Source organism: Saccopteryx leptura, chromosome 2, assembly GCF_036850995.1.
Source record: "Saccopteryx leptura isolate mSacLep1 chromosome 2, mSacLep1_pri_phased_curated, whole genome shotgun sequence".
Lineage (NCBI taxonomy): Eukaryota > Metazoa > Chordata > Mammalia > Chiroptera > Emballonuridae > Saccopteryx > Saccopteryx leptura.
Genome location: NC_089504.1, coordinates 346437427 through 346456874, shown reverse-complemented (window position 1 = coordinate 346456874; position 19448 = coordinate 346437427). Strand labels below are relative to the sequence as shown.

The following is a 19448-nucleotide window of genomic DNA, read 5'->3' as shown; positions in this document are numbered from 1 at the left end:
CCTAATGCTACAAGAAAGCTTAAGCTTTATCCATTCTGTTGGGATGGTAGTTGTGTGTGTGTGTGTACTTGCACAAATGGATGCCGGACAGGTTGGTCCAGTGTGACTTGGTTCCTTCCCCCATGATACTGTGTATGAATTAGCAGTTGATAAGGACAGTAGTTTGCCTGCTCTAATTGCTGAAACACCCTGCTCACTGTGAATGTGCCTCCTAAGTATCTCTTGGCTCAACTCGGCCACAAACTGTGCAACTCACTACAAAGAAAGCTACCTGTCTCTGACTTCCTAGTACTCTTCAGAGGTAAGAGAACTAAAATGTCAACCTCCCAACCACTCCAGAGGATAACTATGGGGGAAAATGCTTCACCTCTACCATCACTAAAGCCCAGTCTGGATCGTTTTTACACATAATTGAATTGATTCTCCACTTCTGTGTTTAGGTGTGTCAGATTTAAAGGATTATATGGTATCTGTCCACAAAATGTGTTCATGAAAAAGGTGGATATGCATTTGGCAGGAATGGCCTTTCCATTCAGCAAGCATTTATTGCATGGTTTCCTCTGTGCCAGGCATCTACAATAAGAAGATGAATATGATATTGTCTTTGCCTCCAAGGGGCTCAGAGCCTAGAACGGGACTTCGGGACAGCTACCGGGAAAACCTATGCAGGGTATTAAAAGGCTTTATACAGTAGTAATTAGCCAGGGAAGGAGGATGTTGAGCAGTATTCTAGACAGAAGAAATAGGACAGAGACAGAAGCAAGCAACAGTCTGGTGGTATGTGTATCATATCACTGGAGTATCGGAAAGGGAAAGCTTCAAGTAGGTAGCCTTTTAGGGACCTTTCAGTCCTGCCTCCACAGTGGTCATTCACTCTTGGAGCTTTTTTGGGGCCAGTGCTGATTTCCTGGTGAGTGTTTTCATGGGCTTCGATATGCACATTAAGTACTCATAACTTCCTTTGCTCCCTCTCTCCCACTGGAACTGAGTGAGGTTGTTTGCCACCATCCCTTAAGGCTGGCTGCGCACATTTACCATTTCGGGTTACTAAGGACAATTTTTAGGTGCCTAAATTATAAAAAATATTTACCGTAAAGGTTGTTTCCAAGGTTCTACTGCCCTATTTTTTTTTTAAGATTTTTATTTATTATAGAGAGGAGAGATAGAGAGAGAAAGAGAGAGAGAGAAGGGGGGGAGGAGTAGGAAGCATCAACTCCCATATGTGCCTTGACCAGATAAGCCCAGGGTTTTGAACCGGCAACCTCAGCGTTTCCAGGTTGACGCTCTATCCACTGCGCCATCACAGGTCAGGCCTCTACTGCCCTATTAAGAGACCAAAAATACCATCAGGTCAAGAAGCCTCCATTCTAGGATAATTTTTTTTTTTTTCTGAACCTAGAAATGGGGAGAGACAGTCAGACAGACTCCCGCATGCGCCCGACCAGGATCCATCCGGCACGCCCACCAGGGGGCGATGCTCTGCCCCTCCGGGGCGCCCCGTCGCTCTGCGGAGACCAGAGCCACTCTAGTGCCTGGGGCAGAGGCCAAGGAGCCATCCCCAGTGCCTGGGCCATCTTTGCTCCAATGGAGCCTGGGCTGCGGGAGGGGAAGAGAGAGACAGAGAGGAAGGAGAGGGGGAGGGTTGGAGAAGCAGATGGGCGCCTCTCCTGTGTGCCCTGGCCGGGAATCGAACCCGAGACCTCCGCATGCCAGGCGGACGCTCTACCACTAAGCCAACCGGCCAGGGCCTGGATAACATTAATACTTTTTATATTCATGGCTGCCTAGTCTCTTCACTCATATCTTTTTTTCTTTTTAATTTTTCTATTTCCCTGACCAGATAGCTCAGTTGGTAGAGCATCATCCCAAAGCACAAAGGTTGCTGGTTTAATACCCTGTGAGAACAGATTGTTTCTTTTTTTTTTTTTTCTTTTCATTTTTCCGAAGCTGGAAACGGGGAGGCAGTCAGACAGACTCCCACATGCGCCCGACTGGGATCCACCCGGCATGCCCACCAGGGGGCGATGTTCTGCCCCTCTGGGGCGTCGCTCTGTTGCATCCAGAGCCATTCTAGCGCCTGAGGCAGAGGTCACAGAGCCATCCCCAGCACCTGGGCCATCTTTGCTCCAATAGAGCCTCGGCTGCGGGAGGGGAAGAGAGAGACAGAGAGGAAGGAGAGTGGGAGGGGTGGAGAAGCAGATGGGCGCTTCTCCTGTGTGCCCTGGCCGGGAATCAAACCCAGGACTCCTGCACGCCAGGCCGACGCTCTACCTCTGAGCCAACCGGCCAGGGCCCAGATTGTTTCTTTCTCTCTCCATTCTTTTATTGCTAAAATCAAATAAAAATTAAAAAAAAAATTTCTCCCCATTGATTTGAGAGGAAGGGAGAGAGGCATCAACTCATTTTCCACTTGTGCACTCATTACAGTAGTTGCTTTTCCTATGTGCCCTGACCAGGGATTGAACCCCCGACTTCAGTGCACTGGGAAGTACGCTATCCATTGAGCAGCCTGGCCAGGGCCAACTCACTTTTGAGCTCCTAAAGCTTTCCCAAAATGTGCTCCTTCACCATCTCTTCCTATTTAGAAGGCTATTTTAGAACCCACATCTAGACAGCCCCATGTTTAAGTGGTCAAGAGTTTGATCTCCTGTCAGACTTCCTGAGTTCAAGTTCCAGCTCTCCCACTTACTATTTGTATGTATGACCTTGGGAAAATTTACTGAACCCCTTCTATTTCCATTTCCTCATTTGTAAAATGGAAATAATGCCAGCTTCATGGGGGTGCTTGTGAGAGTAATAAGGTGATATCGGTAACATGCTTGAGCCCCGTCCCTGACATACACTTAAGCACTCTATATTGGTTTTTATCTCCTATATGAATTAACTGCAATTACTTGATTGTAATATTGTTTTCCTGTTTCTCAGCTTTATTGCTCTATTTTATTTGATATTGAGGGATGAAAGATAAATCCTGTACTATCACCTAGAATTGGGTTTTGGCCTTTAATGGAAGCAGAGGCTTAGCTAGGTTATTAGCTTTGAAGTTGGCCTGTAAATTACTGCCCTCATTTATATTTTTTCATTAAAAGCTCAGCTTGCCTCTTCTATAGCAGTCTTCTCTGGCCCGGAAACCCTAGTGTTTGGCCATTAAAAAAAGATTTTAAAATTAAGGGATTATAATTCTGTCCATTCCCCACAAAGTGTTGATTGATGGGATTAATGATAAGAAAGTACACAGAAGATCATATTCTTTCTTTCAACAAAATAAAAGCAAAGGCCTGGCTTTCTCACCTTTGAAACACAAATCGGGGATATGTAATGAGGTATAGTGTATTTCTTTAATACATGTGTAGAACTTGACCAAAAAAGCACTGGTTTGAGTGTCAGGAAATCTGGGTCCTAAGCCCTGCAGCAAGATGCTGTGACCTCTACTTAACCCTCAGTACATTTGCTTTGTGCCTTATAGGGTTGAGCGTTAGAGAGATAAGTAAAGTGCCTAGCATCATACCTAGTACCCAGAACCGCTCCCCAAATAGTGGGCATTATATAGTAGCTTTCTAAAAATGTATCCTGTTAGGATAAATGCAGCAGTGAGAAAAGCAACCACATCTTTACACTTTCCCATCGAGAGAAAAGCGTAGAAATAGAGTCGCGTAAGGCCAAGACTACATCTCCCGCCGGGCTTTGCGGCCAGTGCAGTTCGCCTTACCCAGAGTCGCTCCCTACGCTACACGCTACCGCACATCTTTCCGAGGAGGTCCCGGATGTAGATGGGCTCTCTGCGCTCAATGGGCGTGGCTTCATGGGAGCGCTGAGGCATGGGGTCCTCTTATTGGTTGTAGATTGAAAGTGAAGGGGTGGTGGGCGTTGGCCAAGACGAGCGGCGCTCAGGCGACAGCCAATCAGAAACCTGGTCGGGCTTTGGCGGGAGTCCTCAAAGCTACGACTGAGCAGATTTGGCGCGATCGCTTTTGGCCTTTGCTGCTGCTGGTTTGCTCAGGAGCTTGTGAACAATCCCTGAAACCTTGTGTGAGAAAGGTGAGAAGAATCCGACATTGAGGTGACGCAGCCCTGTGGGGTGGAGAGGAGAGGATTGCTCCGAGAGGCCTGGGGTCAGGGAAGTAGCAGAGTTGGGTGACAAGGCCCGCGAGTTTCGATAATCCCCGAGGTGAAGTGAGGGGAGGAGAGCTCGGATCGCGGGAGGTCAGGTCGGGTAAGGAAAGGGAGATGTGCGCCCTCGGAATAGTCTGGCACTTGTGCGAAAGGTAAAGGAGCTGAATGTAGCAGGAGGGAGTTGTTCCGGGGTGGGGTTGAGTGGTGTGTGGAGTGGGGACAGTACAGAGTGAGGCCGGGGTGGCGGGACGACTGTAAGTGTGGAAAGTTACTGGGCGAAGCTGGTGATCAAGACCCACGCCGAACTTGGAGTGAGGGAGTTAGAAGTGAAGTCAACCAAGGTAAACCCCTCATTGCGTCGCTCAAGTGGCTAAGAACTTGGAGCCGGAGTGCCTGTTTTGCTGTGACTTTGGGCCGCTGTGCGCCTCTCAGTTTTCTCATCTTCAAGATCATTTTAATAAGAGTACTTACCTCTAAGGTAGTGGTAAAACTTAGATGAGGCAGCACCTAAAATGTTTGTAACAGCTGGTAGGCAGGTTTTCGCTGTTATTGCATAGATGTGAATGGGGAGCAGAACTGACTGCTAAAATATTGTTATAACTTATGAAATAAGTGTGGATCATCGGTATAAATTCCGTGTTACTTATTTTCCCTTCAGTTTTGCATGTTGACTGGCTGTCCTGTTCTCTCTTTTGTGCCCAGCTGTGTTGCCATCATGCCTCAAACCCGATCCCAGTCACAGGCTCCAATCAGTTTTCCAAAAAAGAAGCCATCTCGGACATTGGACAAAGCTAAAAACTCCAGTGACACCAAGCTAGAGCTGACGAATGCCGAGGCCCTACCCCGTTCTCCTTGTGTAAAAAGTCTGCCTCTCAGCCCCAGAAAACGGCTGGGTAAGCTATCCCTTATTTAAGTAGTTTTTGACTGGTAGCTCTTGACCTTTCTTTATTCAACGATAAGTTGCCTATTCCTTTGAAGCACCTAAGTTCTGGTAAGATCGCTCTGTTCATTTTGGTTATTTTCAGGATGGTGGCTAAGTTATCAATGAACTTCAGAGTTAAGATCACTTTCTGAAGTATTCAATAGGTCTGATCTTCAATTCCTTAAACAAACTTAGTTCTGTTAGTATTTTAAATGACCCTGCAGTTAGCTGTACTGTGTAGTATATATTTTGAAACGTGCCTTGATAGTGATGAAATTAAGAGACACCGGTGACATTCTTGCATTAGCACAGTAGTTGGTAATTATTTCTTGTTTTAGATAAATTTTTTTTTTTTGTATTTTTCTGAAGCTGGAAACGGGGAGGCAGACAGACTCCCGCATGCGCCCGACCGGGATCCACCTGGCACGCCCACCAGGGGGCGATGCTCTGCCCATCTGGGGCGTCACTCTGTCGTGACCAGAGCCACTCTAGCGCCTGAGGCAGAGGCCAAGGAGCCATCTCCAGCGCCCGGGCCATCTTTTGCTCCAATGGAGCCTCGGCTGCGGGAGGGGAAGAGAGAGACAGAGAGGAAGGAGAGGGGGAGGGGTGGAGAAGCAGATGGGCGTCTGTCCTGTGTGCCCTGGCCGGGAATCGAACCCGGGACTTCCGCACGCCAGGCCGACGCTCTACCACTGAGCCAACCGGCCATATTTGTTTTTAATGAGGGGTGATTGGACAGAATCTAGAGACATTTTTGGTTGTTAACACTGATGAGGTGTTACTGTCATAGTGGATAAAGGACCAGGGGTATTGCTAAATATTCTACAGTGAACAAGGGGACCCACACACACCCCAAAGTGAAGAATTATTTTGTCCAAGATATCAATGATGCCAAGGTTGAGAAACCCCGTTTTTAGAACCCACTTAGAATTTTATCCCACTAAAACCCATTTGGTTTCTACCGAACAGTAGTAAGATTCAGTGCTGCCATCTGGTGGCCAGTGTTTGCTACTAAAATGAGAGGCATTTTATTTTGGTGGCGCTGACAGCGGCCACCTTTCTGAGGAAGGCAGAGATCTTTGCCAAAGCCTTTTACTAAAGACTGCTGTGAATGACCATGTTTTGATTTTTATATGTTTCAGGTGATGACAACCAATGCAACACTCCCCATTTACCACGCTGTTCGCCACCAAAGCTGGGCAAGAAAGAGAACGGCCCCCCTCGCTCACGTCGTGCACAGAAGGGACGCAGATTAGTATTTGACAATCAGTTGACAATTAAATCTCCTAGCAAAAAAGAAAAAGCCAGAGTTCACCAAAACAAAATACATTCTTCAGTTCGAAAAAGTCAAGAGACCACAACAAATTCTGAGCAGAAATGTCCGCCAGAGAAAGAATCTGCAAGTGTGAGACTGTTCAAGCAGGAAGGTTTGTCCTCACACAGCAGCTGTTAGTGCAGCCTTGTAAACAAGGGCAATGTTTCCAAGTGAAACCCATTGGGTCTTCTCAGTCACCTCTGTGGTATCTAATCGTCCTTTCATGTCTGGCACAGGCACTTGCTACCAGCAAGCAAAGCTGGTCCTGAACACAGCTGTCCCAGATCGGCTCCCTGCCAGGGAAAAGGAGATGGATGTCATCAGGAATTTCCTGAGGGAGCACATCTGTGGGAAAAAAGCTGGAAGCCTTTATCTTTCTGGTGCTCCTGGAACTGGAAAAACTGCCTGCTTAAGCCGAATTCTGCAAGACCTCAAGGTACTTGGAGAGTCTGCATTATGATGCTTTTGCTAAAATGACACTTAGTTATTAAGGGTTAAGAAAAAGTAGAAGAGCCCTGGCTGGTTGGCTCAGTGGTAGAGTGTCGGCTGGCGTGTGGAAGTCCCAGGTTTGATTCCCTGTCAGGACACACAGGAGAAGTGACCATCTGTTTCTCCACCCTACCCCCTTCTCTCTCTTTCTCCCGCTCTCTCTCTTCCCCTCCTGCAACCATGGCTCGAAAGGTTCTAGCAAGTTGGCCCCGGGGCACTGAGGATGGCTCCACGACCCTGCCTCAGGCGCTAAAATAGCTTGGTTGCCAAGCAATGGAGCAGTGGCCCCAGATGGGCAGAACATTGCCCTGTTGGGGGCTTGTCATGTGGATCCCAGTTGGGGTGCATGTGGGAGTCTGTCTATCTGCATCAATGCCTCTCACTTAATAATTTAAAAAGAAAAAAAGAAAGAAAAAATATAAGTTTTAGGTGAAGTCCCTCCCCCAAAAGATGTTTTTAGTTTCACTGTCTAAATCTTTCCAAATGAAACTAAAGCTTATTCTCTTGTATACTATTATCTCCTCAAAGACATTTCAGGTTTCATCAAATCCTTATCTGAGGCCAAAATAACTCCCATGTTTGCATTTTTCTAGAAAGAACTGAAAGGTTTTAAAACTATCATGCTGAATTGCATGTCCTTGAGGAGTGCCCAGGCTGTATTCCCAGCTATTGCTCAGGAGGTTTGTCAGGAAGGAGTGTCCCGGCCAGCTGGGAAGGACATGATGAGGAAACTGGAAAACCATCTGACTGCAGAGAAGGGCCCCATGATGTAAGTATTGCTCTGCCACATGTTGCTCTGTGAAAATCTGCATTGTTACCCACAAGCTCACATTCTAGTCTCTTTAATTTATCCGTTTGCTCATAGAAGGACATTTCCCTATATTTGCTCTATGAGAGGTAGTTGCATAAGCTGAAAAGGAAAGAAGAAAGGAAAATTGCACCTTCTAATTTTAAATTGGAAAAATGGTTTTAAACTAAGTGCTTGAAAAACCTAAATGTTACTTTTGTATGATGGTGGAGGGGGATCATTTGTGACAGTGACTGGAGATAAAACAAACTATGACCTTCAGCCTGACCTGTAGTGGCACAGTGGTTAAAATGTCCACCTGGAGTGCTGAGGTCGCTGGTTCAAAACTCCAGGCTTGCCCGGTCAAGGCACATATAAGAAGCAGCTCCTGCGAGTTGATGCTTCCCTCTCCTCTCTTTGTTCTCTCTCTCTAAAATCAATAAATAAAATCGTTTTTAAAAAGGAAAAAAAAAAAAGATCTTCAAACTGGTCCCAGCTGTAGGATGTGACCTAGAGTCAGCCCAGATCAAACAGCTTGGAGAGTTAAGGAGGTGACCGTGGATACTAATTGTTTCTCTTTCCATGCAGTGTGTTGGTGTTGGACGAGATGGATCAGCTGGACAGCAAAGGGCAGGATGTGTTGTACACGCTGTTTGAATGGCCATGGCTAAGCAATTCTCGACTGGTGCTGATTGGTTAGTGCTCAGTTGTTACTGTTACATGGTGATTCTAAGGATCTCTTTGGCTTATTTATCACCTGCTATTTTCTATTAAACCAACTTTCTGCTTTTTTATCAAAATAAGAAAATTACCATAAAACAATAGTAATTTTAATCTAAGAAAAATCAGTTTTGTTAAATCTGAATAGAAACAATACTGCATTTCAGAGACAATTGATTTTTGGAGCATCTGATTCTGCTTATCAGTGAACAGTTTAACTTGAAAAGAGCGTTCTGTGATGACTAGATACATCTTCCCTAATGAGTATGGGTTGGGGGTGGTGGGGTGGCAGTGGGAAGCAACACTTGGATTGCTGGATTAGAACTGGAAATGTAATTCAGCTTTCAGATGGTTTATTTTTCCTTTTATGATGACTTGACCAGTGATGGTTAGTGTCCCTTATCTTCCTCAGGTGTTGCTAATACCTTGGATCTCACAGACAGAATTCTGCCAAGGCTTCAAGCTAGAGAAAAATATAAGCCACGGCTGTTGAACTTCCCACCTTATACCAAAAATCAGATCGCCACTATCTTACAGGATCGACTTAGTCAGGTGAGTGGCAACTATTAAACCAAATTGTGTGTTCCATATAGTGCCTGTGTTGGGGAAACCAAACGATGGCTCTAAAATATTTATTGATTGATTTTAGTGAGAGAAGAAGGGGGAGAGAGAGGAACATCGATCTGTTCCTGCATGTACCTTGACCAGGGATTGAACCGGCAACTTCGGTGCTGGTGCTTCAGGACGGTGTTATTATACCCTACCAAGCTATCAGGCCAGGGCTAGATATTTTGTTTTGATGGTATTACTAAGCATGGAGTGCCTATGGGCCCTTGTGAGAACATTTTTATAAGAATTTTCTGGCTCTGGCCAGTTGGCAGAATGGATAGAGCGTTGGCCCGGTGTGCTGACGTCCCGGGTTCGATCCCCTGTCAGGCACACATGAGAAGCAACCATCTGCTTCTCTTCCCCTCCCTCTCTCTCTCTCTTCCCCTCCTGCAGCCAGTGGATCAGTTGATTCAAGTGTCAGCCTCAGGCACCAAGGATAGCTCAGTTGATTCGAGCATTGGTCCCAGACGAGGGGTGCTGGGGACATGCAAGAGTCTGTCTGTTGAAAAAAAAAGAATTTCCACCCACAGCTCCATTTATTGGGTGCCTCGGTATTGACATAAAAATAAAAGGGGACCTGGACCAGTAGCTGAGTTGGTTAGAGCATCGTCCTGATACGCCAGGGTTGCAGGTTTGATCCCTGGTCAGGGCACATAAAAGAATCAACCCATGAATGCATAAATAAGTGGAACAACAAGTTGATATTCTCTTTCTTTCTTTCTCTCTCTCTTTTTCTTAAATCAATAAATAAAAAATTTAAAAACAGAATTAGAAAACACAAAAGAGAATGAAGGACAAAAATAAGGAATTACTCAAATGCTTCTTTTTTTTTTTACAGAGACAGAGTGAGTCAGAGAGAGGGATAGACAGGGACAGAGAGAGATGAGAAGCATCAATCATTAGTTTTTCATTGTGCGTTGCAACACCGTAGTTGTTCATTGATTGCTTTCTCATATGTGCCTTGACCACGGGCCTTCAGCAGACCGAGTAGCTCCTTGCTGGCTTTTTTCCTCAAACCAGATGAGCCCGCACTCAAGCTGGCGACTTCGGGGTCTCGAACCCCGGTCCTCTGCATCCCAGTCTGACGCTCTATCCACTGTGCCACCGCCTGGTCAGGCAAATGCTTCTTAAATAAAGGCTTTCAAATAGGGTCTGAAAAAACTTTCTCTTTTGAAAATGACCAAATAGGTTTTTTTTTAGTTTAGTTTTACTAATTTAAGTTCTGATTGCCTTTTTTTCCCATTTATGAATCTCAACCACATTCCTACAGACTGCTGAAATGTGTAAATTTACTTATGAGCAGAAAAGGCATCCCTTAGGCCCTACATCAGGGGTCTCAAACTCAACTCAGCATGTGGGCTGCAGAGCAAGATCACAGCCGTTCGGCAGGCCGCACTAGGTCTACAAAAGGCAACTGTTACGCAACACTTTTCTCACTGCAGTTGAAAACAAAAAAAAATCAGTACAACAAGCACAATCGTACATGCAGTTTACTCAGTGTCACAAAACGACCAGAAACTGTAGTTCGCATCACAACTGCTGTTAACTAAGCTAATATCTAGCTAGGATGCTAGAGAAATGAAAAATACAAGTAGGCCCCTAGGCTTACTTAATTTTATCCAAAATATTTTGAACTTCGTGGATTAGTCTGCGGGCTGCACAAAATTGTTCGGCGGGCCGCATGCGGCCCGCAGGCCGCGAGTTTGAGACCCCTGCCCTACATGGTGGCCATCAAGTTTAGACTTAAGTGTGATCATATTTATGTCTGGGATCTCAATCACAGGGATGGGGACTCTTATAGTTCAAACTGTCACCTTCTGTGTCTTGTGCAAAGGTCTCCAGAGATCAGATTCTGGACAATGCTGCAATTCAGTTCTGTGCCCGAAAAGTCTCTGCTGTGTCTGGAGACGTTCGCAAAGCACTAGATGTTTGCAGGTGAGTTATGGCACTGTTGGCTGCTTTTATTAAAAAAAGAAATGCTGTTTAATTGTCTCATGTAACTCAACTGAATGTGGCTTAAGAGGCTCCGTTCTGCCACTTTTTATGCTCAGAAAGGAGGACTTGTTTCTCAGTGGGGAGTTCTGCATCTCCACCCTGTTAATGTCTGAAACATTATCAGTCCATTACCTATAGCGGGGAGGAACAAATGAGATGTTGCTGGCACTCCCTGTGGTGATTATAGATTGGTTAATTACATTTGTATTAAAAAAGACTCCAGTTTACTTTTCCATTAGCTGGTCTCAAGCAGGTTTATTTATGGACCTGAACCATCTTTGCCTTTAGACATTTTTTTCCTTTCTCTGCTTTTCGTGAGCACCCCTTCCTTCAGTTGGTGGTCCCCAGAGTTGTACTCCAGACCTCTCTCCCTTCCCATCCCCCTGTCCCTCCTGCTGGGGAAATCTCTGTGCTGACTGATGAAATTTCCTCCTTCCCAGTAGGGACACTGGGTCCATTAAAATGATACTTGCTGTGCTGGCCCGCTGGTCCTACCTCCCCCTGTTGACACACAGAAGATCCAGGTCTGGCTTATGGCTTCCTGTGGGCAAAGTAGTTTGGAGAGAGCAGTGGGAGAGTAAGCTCTTCATACTGCTAGATAGCATGAGCCTGGATCTGAAAGTTTCCCCTAGTCAGCAAACTACTTGGGTAGAGACTGCAGCTACGAGCGAAAGTAATGTAGGCTGGTGTGGCTTAGCCTACACATATACACATGAGGATCCGCCTTTAGAAGTCTGGTGTGGATGTGTAGTACTGGCCGTCTGGAGTCAGGTGCCCACCCCACGTATTCCCTCTCCTATCTGTGACGTTTCCTCCTCATCCAAAATGTTATTGGTTCGATGTATGATGACCTACTTGGCACCTATAAGAGGAAATCACGTAGTGTTGAAGTTCTCCAATTCCCTGGTCTGTGAATTATTTCAAGGCAAGTAAGTCTTCTTTAGCGGAGACATAGCCTAGTTTTCTTTGGGGGCTTTAAAATGATAGAACATGTTGTTTTTTGTTATTGTGTCTGTTTTCGAGCTTGGTGGTTTTGGTGTAGTGTTTGGTTTGGCTCGGCCTAAATTAATTTTAGAAATATTTTTTACAGGAGAGCTATTGAAATTGTAGAGTCAGATGTCAAAAGCCAGACTATCCTCAAACCACTGTCTGAATGTAAGTAGTTTATCTCCTTCCCATCTTAGTTTGTAATGGAAGCTTGACTTTCCTGAGGAAAGAGCTAGAACGATGTAATGACCATAGTTAAATCCACACTCGCCCATGTGTGTGTGTGTGTGTGTGTGTGTGTGTGTGTGTGTGTGTGTGTGTGTCTGTGTTTTTGGTGCATTTCATCAGCTTTATTTCCATCTTGCCTGCCAGTTCTATAGTCCATGCATGACTGAAAATGAGTTCCCCAGGGTGTTACATAAATGGCGGGGACAGAGTAAGTTTTCCTTCCAAGCTCTAGGAAGGAAAACTGTGGACAATAAGGTTGGCTCAGCTTCTCCTGGGCGCTTAGGTTGTGTGCAGTTTAGTTCTCAGTGTAGGTGAGAGCAAAGCCTGGTAAATAAGAGTCAGACGGCGAAAGAATTGAATTGAACTTGGGCTCTCTCAAGCCTTTAAGCAAGTCTGGGAGGGTGGAGGTACAAAGCTGAGATTGCTATAGGAAACAGCAAGCTATAGCAAACATGGGGAAATTCATTCTCCTGTCCCTCAGCCTGTTCTCTTAGCTGTGGCAGCTATAAAATGACCGTGAGCTACATGTCCCGTTGGTGTTTAACATCCAGCGTTCATCTTTAGAAACAGGACAGTCTGATTTGACTTGTTTCTTCCTTCACTCCTGTGCTGGTTGAAAATTATTAAAATTGTGTCTAGCACTGTAGTTCCACAGAGAAAACTTTCTAGTTTTCATCACCTTGTTGAAAGAAAATTGATAAAAATACTTCAGAAGTAGCTACACTTGGTGCATAGAGTGTTGGTAGGTAATATGTGGCCAATGCATGGACTAGAGACTGGTTTCTATTCAGCTGTCAGAGCATTCCCTTTTCTCCCCTCTAACAAATAATATAAGGTCTACCGGAAAGCTCTGTCCATTTTTGGAATAAAACAAAATACAAATTTTTCTTACCATCAGTAAACTTTATTAAATAATATAATTGCCATTATTATTAATGATTTCTTGCCAGAGTGAGGGCAATTTGTATATCCCATTTTTGAAAAATGTTTTATCTTTTGATGTGAAAAATTGAACCAGTGCTTGTTTGACATCTTCTTCATTTTTGATTTTTTTTTTTGTATTTTTCTGAAGCTGGAAACGGGGAGAGACAGTCAGACAGACTCCCGCATGCGCCCGACCGGGATCCACCTGGCACGCCCACCAGGGGTGAAGCTCTGCCCACCAGGGGGTGATGCTCTGCCCCTCCGGGGCGTCGCTCTGTTGTGACCAGAGCCACTCTAGTGCCTGGGGCAGAGGCCAAGGAGCCATCCCCAGCGCCCGGGCCATCTTTGCTCCAGTGGAGCCTCGCTGCGGGAGGGGAAGAGAGAGACAGAGAGGAAGGAGAGGGGAAGGGGTGGAGAAGCAGATGGGTGCCTCTCCTGTGTGCCCTGGCTGGGAATCGAACCCAGGACTTCTGCACGCCAGGCCGACGCTCTACCACTGAGCCAACCGGCCAGGGCCTCATTTTTGAATTTTTTGCCCTTCAAAAAATTTTGTAAGGACAAAAACAAGTGATAGTCGGAGGGTGCTTAGTCCGGGGAATATGGTGGATGCGACAGACATGCTTCTGTAGCATTTCTTCCTTGTTGAAATTCGTAAAAATTACAGTGGCGTCAATGAACTTTATCAGTAGCCATGGGTACGCTATGGCTTCACACATAAGACTAACGTGAATCAACTTTGTTTTAGTTAATTTGCTACGTCAGTATGTATACATTAAGTGATAAAAATAGAGAGGCACACATGTGCCAAATAAATATGTGCTTATGTGTCGAAACTTGTTGTGATAGAAATGGACAGAACTTTCCGGTAGACCTTATATTTAAGTGTGTCCGTGATCCCTGACACACACATAGCTAAGAGATTATAAATTCTTGGTTTAAATTATTAGAGTAATCTAATTCCTGTCTTTTGACCTCTGGTATATATAATTAGTTGTTTGTTTGTTTTTCCAGAGTCAGAGAGAGGTATAGACAGGGACAGACAGACAGGAACAGAGAGATGAGAAGCATCAATCATCAGTTTTTTGTTGCGACACCTTAGTTGTTCGTTGATTGCTTTCTCATATGTGCCTTGACCGCAGGCCTTCAGCAGACTGAGTAACCCCTTGCTCGAGCCAGCGACCTTGGGTCCAAGCTGATGAGCTTTTGCTCAACCAGCCAGCTGGCGACCTTGGGATCTCGAACCTGGGTCCTCGGCATCCCAGTTCGACTCTCTGTCCACTGCGCCACCGCCTGGTCAGGCTGTAATTAGCTTTTAATGGCTGTAGAAAGCTATAGAGAGACTGACTTTGATGATATACAACGTAGGGCAAAAGTAGGTTTATAGCTGTTTGTATGGAAAATAGTATAATAATTAGTAAATGATAATACAAGAGTAAACTCCCTTTCATGTACTCACCACAGTCAAGCTACTTCTGCCCCAGCCTGTATAAGAAGACACTTTCTAATACATGGCACTTCTTGGACACGTAGTGGGTTCGCCAGCATTGAAGATATTCAGACAAAAACTGGATAGATGGTCACTTGTTGGGATTGTTGTAGAGGGGACTCAGCCATGGGGCGGGAGCAAGACTAGGCTTCTAAATTCCTTTCAGCCTTAAGATTCTGCTCCTTGATCAGTGGTCTCCACTTTCTCCACTACTGTTAGTCCTCCGCGGTGTCCTATTCGTAGTAACAAAATAGAAGCAAATGTTTGTGGGCAACTGCACATGACCTCAGGAAGTACTTTAGGCAAAGGTTGTTACAGAGCAAATCCCTCCTGTCTTGCAGTTCATGCATCTCCAAACAATGAGACCATAGTCCATGCAGCTTGTTGGCTGTTTCCCAACCTCCGGCCTCTGAGAGCTGTTATCTGCTACGATATCCAATGACATTTTCTCAAGTGTTGCTCTGCTGTAGATCAGCTTGGGCAAGTGAACCAGACCTCAAAGGGCATTTACGGAGGCTGTCTCGAGGCTGTCTTGAGGACTACGTAGGATTAACCTTACTGTCCACTTAATAATTTTTCCAGCTTTCTTACCAGACACGGCCCTCTTTGTTTCAAGGTTCTGTTCTTCTTTACCATTGAGATATTAGGAAGTTCCAAGGCAGGATATTCCACGTAGTACTTCTCTGTCTGGTCCTTATTCTTTCGTACAAGGTAGAGTTTTATCTCTGAGATTTAATTGTGTTCTGCAGGGAATAATAGCTCACCATTCTGCCCAGAAAAAGGAGAACCCTGCTCTCCAAGTCATCCCACAATATTTTGGCCTCTTTTTGAGGATAGTATTGTCTCTCATTGTTCCGTTTCTAGTTACAGAATTGGAACCTCTGCTTGGCCACTCTGTGACTGCACTTGAATTTCCTTCAGCTGAAACTTAGTATCCTCTGTCTCAATACACACAGTTTAAAAAATCTAATAAGCTCAAAAAAAAAAAAAAGTCTAATAAGCTTGATTTATTTACTTTCTAGGTAAATCATCCTCTGAGTCACTGGTTCCAAAGCAGGTTGGTCTTAGTCACATATCCCAAGTCATTTCAGAAGTTGATGGAAACAGAATGGCTTCTGTCCAGGAAGGAGAACAAGATTCTTTCCCGCTTCAGCAGAAGATCTTGGTCTGCTCCTTGCTGCTCCTGACCAGGCAGTTGAAAACCAAAGAAGTCACTCTGGGGAAGGTCAGTTGGGAACGGCAGCAGATGGAGCTGGGGTAGAGATGAGAGTCTGCTCTACAGAGCAGAGACTTTCCAAAAGGCCTCTCATACTCCGGCTGATAGGAATTAAACAGTGGATTTTAACCATTAAGAATAATTACTGGGCCCCTGGCCGGTTGGCTCAGTGGTAGAGCGTCGGCCTGGTGTGTAGAAGTTCCGGGTTCGATTCCCGGCCAGGGCACACAGGAGAGGCGCCCGTCTGCTTCTCCACCTCTCCCCCTCTCCTTCCTCTCTGTCTCTCTTCCCCTCCCACAGCGAGGCTCCATTGGAGCAAAGATGGCCCGGGTGCTGGGGATGGCTCCTTGGCCTCTGCCCCAGGCACTAGAGTGGCTCTGGTCACAACAGAGCGACTCCCCGGAGGGGCAGAGCATCGCCCCCTGGTGGGCAGAGCTTCACCCCTGGTGGGCGTGCCGGGTGGATCCCGGTCGGGCGCATGCGGGAGTCTGTCTGACTGTCTCTCCCCGTTTCCAGCTTCAGAAAAATACAAAAAATAAAAAATAAAATAAAATAAAAAGAATAATTACTGGTACCTGACTTTATTTCTCTTGGGTTGTAGTTGAGCATTGACCATTAATCTTCTCCCCTTCCGTGTCTGCATCAATGAGATACGGAAGCCCCTTTCCTGCTTTACAGTGTTGGTCTCTGGCACTGTATACAGAATGCCTGTTCAAGGATTTTATTGAAAAGAGAGAGAATTAGGGTATTGAGATAACTTCTTTGGCAAACCCAGACTCACATTTCTGAAAAGATTATAAAGTTATAAAAGATGACTTATGAGCAACATTTGTTCTTCGTTTCCTCCCAGTTATATGAAGGCTACAGTAACGTCTGTCGCAAACAGCAGGTGGCGGCTGTGGAACAGTCAGAGTGTTTGTCCCTTTCGGAGCTTTTGGAGGCCAGGGGCATTTTAGAATTAAAGAAGAACAAGGAAACCCGCTTCACAAAGGTACAACCAACTGCTTCTTTGTGGCATTGCTTTTAATTGTCCTGTTTTGGAGAACTTATTTTTGCCAAAGTAAAGAATTTAAAATGACCACAATTAGATAAACAATTTGCTTTTTATTAGGTAGATTTTAAGATCTGTGAGGGTGGGACTGTGGCAAGAATGAGATTCTTTTTGTCGGCCATTGAAAACGCGGTTTCCTTGCTTGCCTCTTGTGAGAAAAGTTGAACGAGGTTTGTCAGTTCTCCACTGTGAAAAGCTTTTCTTCTCTTCTTTCCAGGTGTCTTTGAAGATTGAAGAGAAAGAAATAGAGCATGCTCTGAGAGACAAGACTTTAATTGGAAATATCTTAGCTACTGGATTGCCCTAAATTCCTTTATTTTATACTAATACCCCACCTGAAAGTATCCAGCTGGTATTTAGAGAGCTGTAGCATTCAGTCTGGTGCTTTATATATTCAGGTCTGATAACAGATATGAATATTTTTACTTAAAAGTGATCAGTGTTAATTTATACATTCAAGAATATTTACAGAGAATTCTTCTTATCATTTTTATGCATTAAAAATTACTAAGTAGACCCTTTTAAGTTATATTTACTACCTTCATATGTTTGCAAGGATACAGATTTCTATCGTGAGTGGAATGCGCATCTGTTTGCCTCTTTGTTTCATCAAACGTTGGTGTGTTTGAAAGAACTTTGGGACTAGAATCAGAAGAATGAAAAAGGGTGATCCAGGAAATAAGCCAATCTGCCTGGAGCTTTGGAGGACACTTTGTGACCAAAGGATTGCTTTCTTTTTGGAGTATCCTGTGTCCATGTTGCAGACACTTCCACATTGTGACATTTTAAAGACTCATTGAGTTTCTTAGGCACTCCCCAGGGTGTGGGGGTAGTAGGGAGAATGTAACTCTATGGATTGTGAATATATTTATTTTCAAGTTGTGCTCTGTCTTTTTTAAGTAATCACATTTCCAGAGAGCTCAGACCTCCAGAAGGCACTGTGAAAATTCCTTCCTAAACTCTCTCAGTCTTGTTGTCCTCAGATGAAGCCACTTGTCTCAAGCAAGATACATTCGTTTTGGGTTGGATTTTTATCTAAATCTCATCTATTTCTAGTTCAGTAAAATAATTCATATGGTCACTCAAGTCTCCCCTTTTCTGGGTTTGGTTTCAAGTGGCATAAAATGGCAGTTGGTGGTGGGGACACCAGAGGGCACCAGTACAACACTGACTGCCTTCCAAACGCAGGCGTGGGGCTGGGGTAGTTTCGAAGGAAGTTTGATTCATTTGGGAGATGGCTGTACTTTTATATAACTCAAGCAAATTCTTAGAATGCAAACCATATGTGATATGAACGGTCTGAGAACCAGTGACTAAGACTGTCCCCTGAGCTCTTCTGCCTCCTCCTACCTTTGTGACATGGACTTGACTTTGGGAACTTGATATGTGTACAAACGATCTGTCGGCCACTGTTTCATTCATGCTGCCCACTGTATCCTTGCAATGTGATCTGGGCTACAGCAGGTGGTATGGGATGGAAGAAGGACACTCGGTGAGAGCCTTCTGAAATGAACACTACCCACAGGTGTGTAGCAGAGCATCCTATAGACAGGACTCAGAATGTTCTCACACTTGTCAGAGAAGTCATCTCTCAGGGTAATTTGCGGGTGGAGGACACGGTTCTATACCTAGAAGCTTGGAAAGTGTCCGGGGCTCTAAGGGTTAACAGGCATAATTGCAAAGATTGTCCGAAGGCTGATGGAAAGCAGAGACTGAATGGGATTGAGAACAGATGCGAGGCTTGATTTAAATTACATTTTATTGGATGCTGCAGCCTTAAGAGACGTGACTGCTTTACAGTTTGTTTCCACACTGTGGGCAGCTGCTGTCTGTTCTGTGTCCACAGTAGGATCCTGCCCAAAAAGGAGTGGCCTCCCCACCTCGTTGTATTTGAGGCTTGGCGCCTTCCTCTTAACTGTGGGGCTTGAGTCAGGGACATGGCTTGACTCGCAGTGGGACTGCTATGTATCCTCCGTGGCTCTGAGCCAAGATTGCATTTGCAGATTCAAAGGGGCCAAATTTCTTTCCCCTCTACCTCCTTTTTCTCCCTTTCCCCTGGTATTTGGAAATAGGGTTTTCTGTGTACTGGTTTGTTAGTCTCTTTTCCTTCAGTACTTCCCCCACTGTCAATTTCTAGGTCATCGCTGCTCTTAAAACTTTAGCAATTGGGACAGGGTTGGTTCTGTCAATGATGCGTGAAGCAGACTTCGAGTCCCCGCTTGGCTTCCGCTGCCCTTGTGGGAGCAAGAGCTGATGTATGTTTGTCAGTGAAGTCTTGAGTGTAATTCAGACAGCCAGGGGGGGAGCAGATTGAAGGGGGGAAGACAGTCCTTGCTGGCTTTTCTCACTGAGCCTGAGAGCCATGGGAAGGAGTGGGGTTTGTAGCGGGTTGGGATGGGCTTGTGGTTACTAGTTTCTGCCAGGATCATAGATTTTCACATGGAGTAGTGGCAAAGATGCTGACCTACATTCTTCTTCTCGAAGGTGGTGGGGTGTGTGTCTGTATCCTGGTTTACTTATTTATTTTTCTTCAGAGAAGCAGATCAAGCTTCCATTATAGTGTTGCTGGGGATTGCCATGGAAAACAGACACAATAAAATTGGTGT

The 19448-nt window shown here is 45.1% G+C and overlaps 1 protein-coding gene across 3 annotated transcripts; it reads left to right on the top strand.

The window, feature by feature from the left end:
- The first annotated feature begins 3925 nt into the window (after positions 1-3925).
- Positions 3926-17916, top strand: CDC6 (cell division cycle 6). Of its 3 annotated transcripts, none has more exons than XM_066366369.1 (12): positions 3926-4038; positions 4816-5006; positions 6178-6462; positions 6587-6786; positions 7433-7608; positions 8215-8321; positions 8759-8898; positions 10790-10890; positions 12041-12105; positions 15598-15800; positions 16642-16782; positions 17060-17916. In XM_066366369.1, the coding sequence occupies exons 2-12, from the start codon at positions 4829-4831 to the stop codon at positions 17147-17149; spliced, it is 1686 nt and encodes a 561-aa protein (XP_066222466.1). In that variant the 5' UTR covers positions 3926-4038; positions 4816-4828; the 3' UTR covers positions 17150-17916. The 3 variants fall into 3 exon arrangements, with proteins under 3 accessions (XP_066222466.1, XP_066222467.1, XP_066222465.1); XM_066366370.1 differs by having other exon boundaries at positions 3946-4060; XM_066366368.1 differs by lacking the exon at positions 3926-4038 and adding an exon at positions 4184-4265.
- Positions 17917-19448: the final 1532 nt, after the last annotated feature.